The sequence below is a fragment of the Schistocerca cancellata genome, chromosome 7, assembly GCF_023864275.1.
Source record: "Schistocerca cancellata isolate TAMUIC-IGC-003103 chromosome 7, iqSchCanc2.1, whole genome shotgun sequence".
In the NCBI taxonomy this organism is placed as follows: Eukaryota; Metazoa; Arthropoda; class Insecta; order Orthoptera; family Acrididae; genus Schistocerca; species Schistocerca cancellata.
The window spans coordinates 372011826-372028332 of NC_064632.1; the positions used below are offsets into that span (position 1 = coordinate 372011826).

The following is a 16507-nucleotide window of genomic DNA, read 5'->3' on the forward strand; positions in this document are numbered from 1 at the left end:
ACTTGAATCACCTGAGTACAAATAACAGCTCCATCAGTGCACTACCCTTTTATACCTTATGTATGAGATACTACTGCTATCTGTGTATGTGTATGTTGCTATTCCATGACTTTGTCACCTTGGTGTATGGCCTATAATCCATGGTCTATCTCTGACAGTACTTTGTATCAGTATTAATTAATTTTTGTCCTATTCCACTTTCTTATGGAGGAAGGGAAAATTACTGTCTACATGCCTTGGTACATACTCTGATTTCTTTATTATCATTTTCTCATGATCCTGGTGTGAGAATACAATGATGCCTGCAGAATTATTTAATCTTTTGCAGATACCAAATCCCTACATTTATCTAACAGTCTTTGAGGTAAAATAATCACTTCTCCCAAAGATTAAGCAATGGAAGCTCACTAATGTTAGGAAAAGATAGAGTGCTACTCACCATAAAGATGACACGTTGATTACTGATAGGTGCAATGAAAAGACAGTTACACATTAGGTTTCAATCAAAGGCTTCTTCAGAAAAGAAAACACGCACTTTCATACAAGTGAGCAAATGCCATCTCTCGTAGCTTGTACCAGAATGCGAGTGTCATTTTGAATGAAAGCAGCAATTTGGAGTGGGAGAAGAGCATTGTCTGGCAGAGCACACAGGGACTAGATGGAGGCATGACGAGACTGCTAGTAAATGCTTCAGGATGCTGTGAGCCATGGGGATGGGAACTGAAAAAGGAGAGGAGTAGGAAAGTGGAAAGATGCATGGGTGCATTGGTAGAGGGTGACTCACAGTGAGGATGAGGGGACATGAATATGGAGGAGGTGATAGGACAGAGGGAGCAGAAATTGTTGGGTGGAGGGTGGGAGGACAGTAGATTGCTGTAGGTTGAGGCCAGGATCATTTCAGGAGCAGAGAATTCCAACGTTCTGATGACTTTGAGTGTGAGAGTGGATCTGAGTTATATCGGCTTATTCCCCCAAACCACCTTCCACTTCTTTACGAGGTGACTTACTTCGAATTTGCGGCCACTCTTCTTTACTGAATAGCTTGCTGCTGGAAACCCTCTTGACTTCTTCTCCGTCAAATAACGCTAGGTATAGAAATTTTAAACTCTTTCTACATATAAAATAAGTAGACATATTAACTTTACTTTTCATCAACTAACAATAAAAATTTCACTTTCCACATGAATGTGCAACTTCCTGCATGTCTCTTGTACAGATGGATATTAGAAACAAATTGAGTTGTAGTTAAAAGAAAGTTGGCTTGGATACTATTGTTCTTCCTTACACACTCACTAAAACAGCTATGGATTGCCCAACAGGTACTTGTCAGTGCTGTCTGACTGCTGCGTCTACTTTCTTCCCGCGACTGATTTTAAACCTGCACACACAAACATATGACACGCAGTAGGCAGGATTCTACCAACCCGCACTCATATCCAGAATATCGTGTGTTCAAGATGGTAGAAGGCTGAGTGGTTCTACAATTTACACAGAAATTCTCAGCCCGCATCTCGTGGTCGTGCGGTAGCGTTCTCGCTTCCCACGCCCGGGTTCCCGGGTTCGATTCCCGGCGGGGTCAGGGATTTTCTCTGCCTCGTGATGGCTGGGTGTTGTGTGCTGTCCTTAGGTTAGTTAGGTTTAAGTAGTTCTAAGTTCTAGGGGACTTATGACCACAGCAGTTGAGTCCCATAGTGCTCAGAGCCATTTGAACCATTTTTAGAAATTCTCAAATCACTACAGAATGTTTGTAAGGATAACTCACATCTACACAGTTCAGAGAAGCTGGTGATGGAGGGGAACATCCAGGTGGTCCATGTTGTGAAGCAACCATTGAAATCAAGCATATTAAGTTCAGCTGCATGTTGTGCCACAAGGTGGTCTACATCTACATCTACATTTATACTCCGCAAGCCACCCAACGGTGTGTGGCGGAAGGCACTTTACGTGCCACTGTCATTACCTCCCTTTCCTTTTCCAGTCGCGTATGGTTCGCGGGAAGAACGACTGTCTGAAAGCCTCCGTGCGCGCTCTAATCTCTCTAATTTTACATGCGTGATCTCCTCGGGAGGTATAAGTAGGGGGAAGCAATATATTCGATACCTCATCCAGAAACGCACCCTCTCGAAACCTGGCGAGCAAGCTACACCGCAATGCAGAGCGCCTCTCTTGCAGAGTCTGCCACTTGAGTTTGTTAAAAATTTCCGTAACGCTATCACGGTTACCAAATAACCCTGTGACGAAACGCGCCGCTCTTCTTTGGATCTTCTCTATCTCCTCCGTCAACCCGATCTGGTACGGATCCCACACTGATGCGCAATACTCAAGTATAGGTCGAACGAGTGTTTTGTAAGCCACCTCCTTTGTTGATGGACTACATTTTCTAAGGACTCTTCCAATGAATCTCAACCTGGTACCCGCCTTCCCAACAATTAATTTTATATGATCATTCCACTTCAAATCGTTCCGCACGCATACTCCCAGATATTTTACAGAAGTAACTGCTACCAGTGTTTGTTCTGCTATCATATAATCATACAATAAAGGATCCTTCTTTCTATGTATTCGCAACACATTGCATTTGTCTATGTTAAGGGTCAGTTGCCACTCCCTGCACCAAGTGCCTATCCAATGCAGATCTTCCTGCATTTCGCTACAATTTTCTAATGCTGCAACTTCTCTGTATACTACAGCATCATCCGCGAAAAGCCGCATGGAACTTCCGACACTATCTACTAGGTCATTTATATATATTGTGAAAAGCAATGGTCCCATAAAACTCCCCTGTGGCACGCCAGAGGTTACTTTAACGTCTGTAGACGTCTCTCCATTGATAACAACATGCTGTGTTCTGCTTGCTAAAAACTCTTCAATCCAGCCACACAGCTGGTCTGATATTCCGTGGGCTCTTACTTTGTTTATCAGGCGACAGTGCGGAACTGTATCGAACGCCTTCCAGAAGTCAAGGAAAATAGCATCTACCTAGGAGCCTGTATCTAATATTTTCTGGGTCTCATGAACAAATAAAGCGAGTTGGGTCTCACACGATCGCTGTTTCCGGAATCCATGTTGATTCCGACATAGTAGATTTTGGTTTTCCAAAAACGACATGATACTCGAGCAAAAAACATGTTCTAAAATTCTACAACAGATCGACGTCAGAGATATAGGTCTATAGTTTTGCGCATCTGCTCGACGACCCTTCTTGAAGACTGGGACTACCTGTGCTCTTTTCCAATCATTTGGAACCTTCCATTCCTCTAGAGACTTGCGGTACACGGCTGTTAGAAGGGGGGAAAGTTCTTTCGCGTACTCTGTGTAGAATCGAATTGGTATCCCGTCAGGTCCAGTGGACTTTCCTCTGTTGAGTGATTCCAGTTGCTTTTCTATTCCTTGGACACTTATTTCGATGTCTGCCATTTTTTCGTTTGTGCGAGGATTTAGAGAAGGAATTGCAGTGTGGTCTTCCTCTGTGAAACAGCTTTGGAAAAAGGTGTTTAGTATTTCAACTTTACGCGTGTCATCCTCTGTTTCAATGCCTTCATCATCCCGGAGTGTCTGGATATGCTGTTTCGATCCACTTACTGATTTAACGTAAGACCAGAACTTCCTAGGATTTTCTGTCAAGTCGGTACATAGAATTTTACTTTCGAATTCACTGAACGCTTCACGCATAGCCCTCCTTACGCTAACTTTGACATCGTTTAGCTTCTGTTTGTCTGAGAGGTTTTGGCTGCGTTTAAACTTGGAGTGAAGCTCTCTTTGCTTTCGCAGTAGTTTCCTAACTTTGTTGTTGTATCACGGTGGGTTTTTCCCGTCCCTCACAGTTTTACTCGGCACGTACCTGTCTAAAACGCAGTTTACGATTGCCTTGAACTTTTTCCATAAACACTCAACATTGTCAGTGTCGGAACAGAAATTTTCGTTTTGATCTGTTAGGTAGTCTGAAATCTGCCTTCTATTACTCTTGCTAAACAGATAAACCTTCCTCCCTTTTTTTATATTCCTATTTACTTCCATATTCAGGGATGCTGCAACGGCCTTATGATCACTGATTCCCTGTTCTGCGCTTACAGAGTCGAAAAGTTCGGGTCTGTTTGTTATCAGTAGGTCCAAGATGTTATCTCCACGAGTCGGTTCTCTGTTTAATTGCTCGGGGTAATTTTCGAATAGTGCACTCAGTATAATGTCACTCGATGCTCTGTCCCTACCACCCGTCCTAAACATCTGAGTGTCCCAGTCTATATCTGGTAAATTGAAATCTCCACCTAAGACTATAACATGCTGAGAAAATTTATGTGAAATGTATTCCAAATTTTCTCTCAGTTGTTCTGCCACTATTGCTGCTGAGTCGGGAGGTCGGTAAAAGGAGCCAATTATTAACCTAGCTCGGTTGTTGAGTGTAACCTCCATCCATAATAATTCACAGGCACTATCCACTTCTACTTCACTACAGGATAAACTACTACTAACAGCGACGAACACTCCACCACCGGTTGCATGCAATCTATCCTTTCTAAACACTGTTTGTACCTTTGTAAAAATTTTGGCAGAATTTATCTCTGGCTTCAGCCAGCTTTCTGTACCTATAACGATTTCAGCTTCGGTGCTTTCTATCAGCGCTTGAAGTTCCGGTACTTTACCAACGCAGCTTCAACAGTTTACAATTACAATACCGATTGCTGCTTGGTCCCCGCATGTCCTGACTTTGCCCCACACCCGTTGAAGCTGTTGCCCTTTCTGTACTGGCCAAGGCCATCTAACCTAAAAAACCGCCCAGCCCACGCCACACAACCCCTGCTACCCGTGTAGCCGCTTGTTGCGTGTAGTGAACTCCTGACCTATCCAGCGGAACCCGAAACCCCACCACCCTATGGCGCAAGTCGAGGAATCTGCAGCCCACACGGTTGCAGAACCGTCTCAGCCTCTGATTCAGACCCTCCACTCGGCTCTTGGCTACAGTTTGGCAGTGGCTGTTCATCCTGGTGGACGGGTGGTTGGTAGTCATACCAATATAAAAAAGGTCTGCAGTGACTGCAGCAGTGCTAGTATATGACATGGCTGATTTCACAGGGGGCCCAGCCTCTGATGGGGTAGGATAAACCTGTGATAGGACTGGAGTAGTAAGTGCTTGGTGGATGAATTGGCAGGTCTTGCACCTGGGTCTCCCTCAGGGATGTGATCCCTGTGGCTAGGGGTTGGGATTTGGATTGGCATAGGGGTGGATTACAAGGTTGTAGGGGTTGGGTGTGTAACCAAACATCACTTTAAGAGGAGTGGAAAGGATCTCAGATAGGATGTCCCTCATTTCAAGGCTTGATGACAGGTAATCAAAGTCCTGATGAAGGATGTGGTTCAGTTTTTCCAGTCCGGGATACTAACATATGATAAGGGGTCACTCCTTTGCAGCTGGTTCTTAGAGGTGGTGGAGGTTGGTAGATTTGGGTCCTCCATCAGACATTGCACTAGAAGAAACTGGGAGGCTTCATGACATGTTTGTGACAACAGGAGGTACCCTGATGATCCACACCAATCCAATTCACAGATAATCAAAAGTTGCCAAATGCAGCTTCCAGTAATTCATTGACAGCAGTTAAATCTTCATTCAGGATCTCGCAGCAGACACAGATCATAATCATATAGACCAGTGAAAGCTACACATAATCCTAGCCCCCTGATAAGCAAACACAAGTAATTGAATTAAAGTAACTAAACATGGGAAAATTAATTGCACATTATTGCATGTAAAAACTAAAAAACTGAACTAATAGCAACACACAATCATTTCACCGAGGATGCTGTACGTGATGATGTTTGTAAATAGTTGTTTATTCCTTGAGATCTCTTATACTTGTGTTGAGCAGTGTAGTGGTATGCTCAAGTATCAGTGGAAAATTTGATTAGCAATCTATGATTTGCCTTGTTACTGGCAGCAATAGTCATTTTGGGGCTTCAGTCTAGACTTATTTGATATACACTGGAGAGCCAAAGAAACTGGTATACCTGCCTGATATTGTGTAGGGCCCCCATGAGCATGCAGAAGTGGTGCAACATGATGTGGCAAGGACTCGACTAATGTCTGAATTAGTGCTGGAGGGAAGTAACACAATGAATCTGAAGTGCACAAGGGGGTGGAGATCTCTTCTGAACAGCACGTTGTATGGCATCACAGATATGCTCATTAATGTTCATGTCTGGGGAGTTTGGTGGCCAGAGGAAGTGTTTAAACTCAGAAGACAGGGTGTATACAACCCGGTAGAACTGGGAAAAACCTGGGAATTTTTTCATCCGAGAGAAAACTGGGGAAAACCCAGAATTTTTCATTGTTTTAATTTTTGGTTAAATTTTTGTAATTTAAACTGGTAAGAACCAATACTCTAACAAAGGATATTACTGTACCTTGCTACTGCAGCAATAAAACATGAATGAGAGAAAAAAGACGAAAATAAAACTCAAGTTTCAAGGAAATGCACCATATACAACAACAAAACACAGTGCTCATACAAGCATCTGCCAACAGCAAAATGTGTCAAAGGCTTTAGGAAGACTATGCAATGCTGCATAAAAACAAATTGCCTCCAATGAGCATGACGTCTCAACTGTTTACATTAGATTCGTTTGAGCAGTTGCGATTGAGCTCATAAGCACGTGCAGTTGAGTCGCATATGAGTAGTAGCTTCTCCCGCTTCTGGCTACAGGAGTGTGGCAGTTAGCTGTATAAGCAATAGCAGCAAGCAGCCAGATGCTACCCGGAAATATTTACTAGCGCACCTACCATAATCTGCCAGATTCACGCATGCGCAACAGGCCCGGATCTAGGGGGCAGGCAACAAACCTGGGTATCTACCCCGGGTGACATTTTCAACGGATAGGGGGGGATTCAGATTCTTGAGGGGAAAAAAAACTTGTTTCACAAAGTGCCTAGCATCCAGCGCACATTGCTCTATCAATTATTCATATGTTTTTGAAATGCATCCCTGCTGGTTTTTGAACCAATTCTAAGTCAATTTCTGAATGAATCATAAGTTGATTTTTAAATGTGTGCATAGTGTACATGATATCTCTGTCAGGCGAATTCCCTTCGCATCAAGAAATAAACTTTCCTGCAGGCAAAAGGGGATGTGGCTATACAAGCTGAGTGGAATAAAGCTGAACGTGTGAATGCCATTCACTGTTTATTTGGTTGACTGTGTTTGCGAATGATCAGCATTGTTATAATTACTAGCGAAATCCATAGATGCACACTACCACAGTGTAAATAAATGAATAACAGGAATAAAAGGTAAGAAAGATTACATATTATCTTCTCGATGTATCCAAGAAAATGAAATTTTGACAGAAAATTTTTGGCCAGACTGCTACACTAGTAAGGGCCAGTTGTACAGTCCCCGTCTAGCAACTGTTAAAGTTCTATTCTGGGAGTAGCACAGAAAATGCATTGTACAAACATGTAATAACACCTAACCAGAGAATAAACGTGGCATAACTAAACCGGTGATTGTGGCAGGGTTAGTGAAGTTCACTGGAGAATACATTTTGACACTGGCAGGAATAGTTACAGAATTAGTGATGATAAGATTGTTTGTTAGAATGAGGAAGAAGAAGAAATGGGGACATCACACAAATTATGCAAGAATATGTCGATTCCAGTGTGACATTCTTAATGAGTAAAAGTCATGTCGAGCATAGGACAATTACTGTTCACAATATATAAGCGACCTGACAGACAACAATTCTTCTTAGGTACTGCCTGTAAATGTTCCCTTCATCACATACCTTAAAAAACGTGAGAAGTATAAAAATAGGAATAGATGTAAATGTGCCTGCGGAATTACCATATTTACTCAAATCTAAGCTGCACTTTTTTTCCGGTTTTTGTATTCCAAAAAACCGCCTGCAGCTTAGAATCGAGTGCATAGTAAGCGAAAGTTCTGAAAAATGTTGGTAGGTGCCGCCACAACTAACTTGTGCCATTGAATATATGTAGCGCTACACAGGCATGCTTTGCAGGCATAAAGATAAATACTGGTGCCAAAACCTCTGAGTCAGTAAATAAATTAAAAAAAGGTGGAAGACGAGCTTTTTTTCTCCGCCCCGAGTTTCAACCACTACATTTTCATACATTATCCAACGAAGTAAATACAAATTCCGTATTGTTCATCTTCGAATATAGCAGCATTTCAATGTACTGGCAAGACTGTTTGGGATGTTTGTCAATATGGCCAACTTTACGTTCTGAATTTTTTCCTACCTGTGAGAAGAGATGCTTGCTAATAGGAACTTTTATGAATTGTGAATCACATGCAGTATTCTCTTCACCATAAGAATAATACGAATATAAACATTTTGCCATGTATTCTTTCATGTTTGCTGCTATCCCATTTAAATCCTGTCTGCCTAATAAACTACGAAACTAGTGTGAGACAACAGCAAATGCGGAAGAATATACATATCATGTCATGTTTATACTCGTATTATTCTTATGCCTAATAGTGATACAGTCCGAAATGAAGCACGGCAATTGACTAGATTTTTAAATCTAAGATTCTGTGCAGAATGTAATGTACAAAAGAGGCGTCTGCAAAGATTTTCAAACGGCGAAAAATTTTAGCTAAACTCTCGTTCAGAACATCTATCATACGCAGTATATTATTTGGTTCTTGTTGATCATTATCAAAAAAGCAGCAGTTTAAGTAACAACAAATAGCAGTCTCTTGCCATTGTTTTGCTAATGAGACAATTCGTTTTTTTTTTTTTTTTTTTTTTCCCCCTCCCACAAGCGGCGGTAGCGCGCACAAAAGCAAACCGTGCCGCGAGGGACGACAGGTCGTAAACACACATTATCAGAATGCGACAAACAATACATGACTCAGTACAATAACGCATTTTGAGCTTAGAGTGACGTAAACACCTATAACAAAGAGAATAGCACTTATCAGATCAAAGAAAAATAAGCAATCGATTCAAACCAGACGAAGCACGTGAAAAAGGAAGTGTACCCGTATAAATACGGACGAAGCGAGTGACGCATAGCAATGGCTACCTGGTAAAGCTTAACTGCTAAGCTTACGACTTGCACCAAACTACTGTAGCTATATCGTCATTCATTCGACCTAAATTGTGTCTCATATTACAATGGACCAACTTTGCTTCGATTTGGAGATGCGGCCTAAAACTTTTCTCTCCCTTGAATTTCGAGTCTCAAATTTCAGGTGCGGCTTAGATTTGGGAAATTTTTTTTCCCTTGATTTCGAGTCTCATTTTTCAGGTGCGGCTTAGATTCAAGTAAATACGATATTGCAAATCTGTGAGAGTAATGTGTTGGACTACAGAAATGTATTTTGAGATCTTCAAAGAATATGAAGTGATTATTCCATCTTAACAACCAACCACAATATCCATTATCAATGAAACTAAACTGAGGCCTGTTAATGAATTGTAATAATAATGAAACCAAGTGTAATCAACACATTGAAAAATACTACAAATTAACAGTGTAGTCATGGAATCAATTGAATTTTTACATTCAAGGAATTTGATTACAACTACTCTGTGGACGCAAAGGAAGCAAACAGAGGAGTGAAAATGGTTTGGAGTACTTTGATAATAAACAGATTTTTCAAATTCAGCATTGAATGTGTTTGTAACAGAAAGTTTACAATCAGTGCACGTTGTCAGTTTTGAGTTGTCGCAGTGTGACATGTCTTTAAATGTGAAAGCCATTTGGAAATGAAGGTGAATCATCAGGAAATGGAAAGATGTATGTTGGAATTTACTAGCAGAAACACATGAATAATTAACTAGACCAGGGAAATGACGGTAGTTGAAGATGTATTTATGACTGTAATGAGAATGAATGGAGTTGGGCATGACATAACCAGACAATCTTGTGCTAAATGGACCAAGGATATTTTCTGGATTTGAAAAATAAGGGAAGATAAAGAAAATGAATCATGTGCTAACAGATACCATTGGAACACAGACAGGAGCAGTACGGATGTATGCTATGTAGCCAAAGACCATAATGCATAGAGAATCTTGGAGGAGCAGTAGAAGTCAGTTGGCTGCTGCAGCTTGGCGGTAGTGGTTACTGAGTTCTGTTTAATAGAAAGCCTTCAGTCCGATCACATTACATGAACTCTGATAAATCATACAATGTGGAATTGTGGACTGAATTGAATGAATTATTTCTGTATTTAAAGAAAATCGTTAATGTATATAAGTGAGCCAATAAACTTCAGATTCTTCTAATTTTCTTTACGTTGTTGTTGCCTTTATTACTACTGGACATACAGGGTGTACATAAAGTCTAGGAACACTTTCAATTATTTATTGCACAAGTACTAAACATTATACAGATGTCATACAAACATTCAATATGCAAACCATTAGTGAGTGACCCGGCAGACATCAATATGGTGTTCAAATTCTTGCCATACCTGTCCTAGCGTGGCATTGTCGACTGTGGCAGTCGCTTCCCGTATTCGCTACTGAAGCTGTGTTACATCACATGGTAGATGCGGTACATACACCAGATCTTTAATGTGTCCCCACAGAAAAAAGTCACATGGAGTGAGATCTGGTGATCGGGGAGACCATTTCATGAAACAGCTGTCCCCTTCTGCAGCACGGCCGATCCATCAATGCGGTAGCTCCATGTTCAAGTACCCAGGAACTTCACAATGAAAATGGGGTGGAGCCCCATCCTGCTGTAAGATGAAAGGAGAGTCCAATTGCATTTGAGGCATCAGTCATTGCTGCAACATGTCCAAATGGGAATATCCAGTGACAGTGGTCTCGGCAAAGAAGAATGGCCCATACAGTTTTTGATGTAACAAGGTACAAAAAACATTTACCTTTGGGGAATCATGCTCAAATTCAATGCATTCATGTGGATGCTTTGTACCCCAGATTCAATAATTATGCCTGATCACTTTCCCAATAGTGCGAAAAGTGGCTTCATCGCTAAAAATTAAGCAATCAACAGTGCCTTCCCCTTCCTCATTTAATTGTTGCAACTGCAAACAAAATTCAAAATGCTTGTCTTTGTCATTTTCAATTTTAATGGTTTCATAGACAGCTTCTGTTGCAGGACTTTCCACACTGTCATTGGAATGATTTAGAGTTCATGGGATGCACAACACACCAATTTCTTTGGACTCCGTATGAATGTCTCTCGTACGCACTCCACATTCACTTCACTGACACTGGCATGTCTGCTTCACCTTGCGGGGCATAAGCAACCCGTCATAATGAATTTGTTATGCCAGTAGTAAGTGGCCTTCCTTGTTGGTGGCATCTTACCATACTTGGTTCTAAACATCCGTTGAACAGCTGTAGCACACCTGGTTTTGTCAAAGTCCAACACACAGAAAGCTCGCTCCGCACCTGAACGCACCATGTTTGCGACTAGTTATGACTATCGGCAAATCAACAAACTACACTCTGGTGGTGTACATGAAAAAAAACTTTCATGGTTTCTGTTCAAAATGACATATGTATGGTTCTTGTGCAATAGATAATTGAAAGTGTTCCTGGACTTTATGTACACCCTATATTTGTAGAGCTGCTGAGATCTCCCTGAAGTATGGACAAGTTGAAGACATAAATGCATTGTAGTTGTTTTTGTTTGAGATGGCAGCACACTCAGAAAAGTAGTAGATGTTTTTATGGGTGAGTCAATCACCATAGACTATTACATAACAAATTTACACTTGTTATCAGTTACATATTAAAGAATGTACTTACTTTAAATATACTTGTTTGCTCAATCTGATGTCAGTTGCAACAATCTTGCTTTTATTCTGTGATTTCAAACCTATAGAAAAATCCACACTTCATAATCTGTATTTACACATCATTTCCATTTTGTCTTTGCCACTTAAGCTCCTAATGTAACACATATCACACATAGTGAGTATTTTCCTTTTAATACCATTTTACATTTTTATAGAACATTATTATGAACTTATTTGTGTATTGATGTTTATGATTCAGTTTTCATTTCTTGTAGATAATGATTATGTAAACAATAAGTGTGTGAATCACACAAAATAAAGCTGTGACTGCTGGAACTCTAAAAAAGAATTAGTCATTATATTGTTACGTGATGAACTATAAAGCAAAGCATATTGTGTGAAAATGGTAGCCTTAGCTTTTATTTTACTTTTTTATTTTTCAGTCTCTTCTTATCATATTTTGATCATGCAACAAATTAATGAGTTTTTAATGTTGATAAAGTTTTCGGAACAACTTCATTTCCTCACTGTTTTGTAGATGCACCACGTCTGCGACAAGTTGACATTAGTTTCATGCTGACTGTTGTTCTCCATGCCCTTTGCCCCCCTGCGACAAAGACAGCACCAGTTACCACACAGAACATCAAATCAACTTCAGAAACTCGCACTGGAAGTCATAGCTATGGCAACAGAGAAAATAAGAAGTCAACAAAAATATCAATGTCACTCTACCAAGTGGCATTTCTGGGTAAGTACAATAGTATATGACAACATTCTGGTATTAAGTGTCTCTTACAAAAAGTTGCCAATTAATATTAGAACATGTTTCCCTTCCAACTTTTTCTTTAGTTGCTTTACTGCTTTCTCACCATACAGGTTGAATAATATAGGTGACAAGCTACAGCCCTGTTTCACATCCTTCTCAACTATGGTGTCCCTTTCACGTTCTTCAGCTCTTACAACTGCCTTTTGATTTTTGAACAATTTGTAGATAAACTATTGTGTCCTATATTTTATCCCTGCTATCTTTGGAATTTCAAAGAGTCCCTTACAGCCACCATAGTCAAATCTACAAATACTATAAATGTTGGTTTGCTTTTTTTCAGTTTGTCTTTTATTAGAAACTGTAGACTCAGTATTGCCTTACCAGTTTTTACTTTTCTCCAGCAGGCAAACCGATCTTCCATGAAGTTGGCTTCTTCCAGTCTTTCAATTCTTCTGTAAATAGTTCGTGTTGGTATTTTGCAACTATCTGTTTTTAAACTGATGGTTCAGTATTATATACATTTTTCAGCATCTCCCCTCCTTGGCATGGGGATTGTTATATTCTTAAAGTTTGAAGGTATTTCACCTGTCTCGTATATCGTAAAAACCAGACGGAATAGTTTTGTTATTGTTCATTCTCCGGAGGAACTCAGTATTTGAGGGAATGTCATCTACTCTTGATACCTAGTTTTGAATTAGATCTATCATTGGTCTTTCAAATTCTTCCCACAGTATCATACCTCCCATCTCATCCCCATCTACCTCCACTTTCCTTTCCAAACTACTGTCTTCAAGTTAGTTTCATTTTGTGTAGGAATTCTATTTATTCCTTCCATCTTTAAGCCTTCCTTCTTTGCTTAAGACTCATTAGCCATCTGAGCTCTTCTTCTAAAGGAAAATGTGTGTGTGTGTGTGTGTGTGTGTGTGTGTGTGTTTGTATTTGAGAGAGAGAGCATTTCTGTTGATTGAACCTGCAGGTTACATAACTCACATGTTGATGTTGACCAAAAACCACTCCACATTTTGCCAGGGGAATTATTGGGCAGCTGGTTTGCACACTCCTCTCGAGGAAATTAACATCAAATTCCAAAATGAGAGCTGCTACATTCCTTACAGGTAGTTGCTCAGTGAACCTCAGAAGCGGCACCTTTGCAGTCCTACCACCAGAGAACAAAGTCTTTGACAGTATGAGGCACTGACTGTGTGTTTCCTGCACACACACACACACATAGCCTCAGGTAAGGGGGCAGACTACTTTGAGGGAATATGAAATAGTCGTAGGTAAACAACTAGAATTCTCTCAGATACAGATTTATTCACACTTAGCTTCTACACAGATACAAGTCCGGAGGCTAACTGCCGTTAGCGTCCAACATCCTGCCCAAAGCCCTCTCCTCAACGATAGCACACTTACGCACTGAACAAATATCGATATTTATGGTGCTCTACGCCACATAGCGCCCCCCCCCCCCCCCTCCCGCACATTATGGAGTACGGTCCCTGTGAATTGGGGGGGGGGGGGGGGTGAGAAGTTAGGAAGGTAACGTACAGTTCTTCTGTGTCAGGCAGAAGTGGTCGACTGGTAGGAGACCGGGGGGTGAAACCCGGTACGTCGACGGCGAAGACAGCAAGCGACACCGGCGGCTGAAGACGACGTCCCGTCCTGGAGTGGAGGTGTAGCACTTCGTCAGCCGGCAGGCAGAGAATCACCTTGCCAGAAGGCCTAACAAAGGCATGCAAATTGCCACATGCAGCACTTCTGCTCAATTTAAAGTGGCACACCACACGAGATTCTGCACTTCCTCCTTCAACATTGTCACACGCGAGTACCACACATACCGTATCACCACCTACGACAACAGATAATTTATGTATGTCATTAGGGTGTACATGTGTTGTGAATTCTTGGGTGGCACCTGTACAAGCAATGGTAGGGAGGCATGGAGGTGTGGGAAAGCCATGGCAGGGGGAAGCATCTGCTAAGAGGGGGGGGGCAGGTGCACTGGACTGCGCAGGAGACAACCTCGGGCGATCAGCTGACAGACGAGGGAGCGTGACCGAAGGCAACGAGGAGCCAGCATGGCTTGAACGGCGTGAGAAAGAGCTGTCACATGAAGATGGTAACACAATAGTAGAATCCGAGTGGTTGGCAGTTCGACTGCGAGAGCTGTGAGGAGTGAAGCCCCGAAAAGATTGGCCACTGGAATTAGATGAATGCAGAGAAGGAGCAGTGGTCGGCAGAGAAGCACGCTGTGGAGAATCAATACCCGAATGCATGGTATGGGAAGATGGATGGCCGCTCGAAGCAGGAGTGGGAGAAACAGGGGCAGAATCAGGGAGGTTCACCTGAGGCTCAATGAAAGCTGGTTTCACTCGGTTGAGTGAGACCGTGGTTACAGAGTCTTTTATGAGGAGATCCATGTTATGCTCAGAGCGTTTGACGACCTTGTAAGGACCTATGTAGGGCGACTGAAGCGGGGCTTTGGCTGAGTAGTCTCTGAGAAACACGTACTCACAAGAGTCTAGCGTGCGCGGTACGTACACGCGCGGAGGTGTATGAGCAGCCGAGGTGGCGGCTGAATTTTGCTGCAGTGCAAGCGCACCCGCTCGAGAAGTGAAGGGAGTTCAGAGGGCCGTGGAAGTGGGGTGGGAGTGACTTAATTCTCCAGGCCAAACCAGAGGTTGGCCATACACAAACTCGGCTACGGAACCCTTGAGGTCTTCCTTGAAAGTCGCACGAAGGCCAAGAAGCACGAAGGGCAGTGCCTCTGTCCATAGTGAGTCATGGCAACACAGGGCAGACCTTAAGGTGCGATGCCATCGCTCGACAAGCCAATTGCTTTGGGGGTGGTATGCAGAAGTATGAATTTTGACAATACCACACATTTTACATAGGTCAGAGAAAACTGAAGACTCGAATTGTCACCCCTGGTCAGTGGTGAGGTAAACAGGTGAGCCAAATCTAGAGATCCACGAATCTAAGAATGCTTGACTTACTGTCTCAGAGGTAATGTTCGGAATAGGCACAGCCTCAGCCCACTGAGTCATCCTGTCAATAGCTGTAAACAAGTAACGGAAATCCTCAGAGGGGGGCAAAGGGCCTACGAGGTCGACATGAACATGGTGAAACCGGCCTGGGGTTTGGGCAAAACAGCCAAGGGGTGGGGAAGTGTGCCTGGAAAGTTTGTTCTGTTGACACAACATGCATGCCCTTGCCCAAGACTGACAGTCACGGCGCATGTCTCTCCAGACAAACCGTTCAGCTACCAGACGGATGGAAGCTTTGACACCGGGGTGTGCTAATGTGTGTAGTTTGTCAAAGACCTGGCGTTGAAGGGGCTTAGGAATGAATGGCCCCAACATACCAGTCGATTCATCACACCACTTTAAGTCAGATATGCCAGGGAAAGTAGAGGGTACCGTTGGAGAGAGGAGCTGTGGTCCGAAATTAACTGTATGGTATCGGGGTCTGCCGATTGCAACCAAGGTAGGTCCGTTAGGTCAATTAAGGTTGTGACAGCACCAACACGTGAGAGAAAATCAGCAACCACATTGTCCGCTCCTCAGATGTAGCGAATGTCATTTGTAAATTGCAAGATGTAATCGATGTGACGAAAGTGTCGTGGGGGCGGATCAGCCGCAGGATTTTTTATGGCAGGAGCCAACGGCTTGTGATCAGTGAGCACATAGAAATCTCGTCCCTCAACATCAGTTCTGAAGTGTCTTATGGCCTCGTAAACTGCAAGTAATTCTCTGTCGAATGCTGAGTATTTCTTCTGCGCGTTGAGTGATGATGTTTGGTTTGTGGGGCGTTCAACTGCGTGGTTATCAGCGCCCGTTTCTGCGCGTTGTTTAGCTTTTTTTGAGAAAAACTGCAGGGGGGTCATAACATCGTTGTATGTCTGACTCAGTACTGCGCCGATAGCATTGTCACTAGCGTCAGTAGTGATAAACATTGTGGCGTCCGCACGTGGGTGAGCAATAGTGACAGCGGAGTCCAACAGCTG

General features: G+C 42.4%; 1 protein-coding gene and 1 long non-coding RNA gene across 2 annotated transcripts in view; one reads left to right on the forward strand and one right to left on the reverse strand.

Annotated features, from left to right (window-relative positions):
• The window catches only part of LOC126092046 (protein unc-80 homolog), a 1190994-nt gene that overhangs the window by 1068697 nt on the left and 105790 nt on the right, over positions 1-16507 (forward strand). The window contains exon 59 of the mRNA XM_049907452.1: positions 12274-12483. Within this exon, the coding sequence (XP_049763409.1) occupies positions 12274-12483 (210 nt within the window). The remainder of the gene's footprint in view (positions 1-12273; positions 12484-16507) is intronic.
• LOC126092048 (uncharacterized) overlaps positions 12261-16507 on the reverse strand; it is a 124475-nt gene continuing 120228 nt past the window's right edge. Inside the window, exon 4 of the long non-coding RNA XR_007521297.1 lies at positions 12261-12342. This is a non-coding gene — a long non-coding RNA (uncharacterized LOC126092048). The remainder of the gene's footprint in view (positions 12343-16507) is intronic.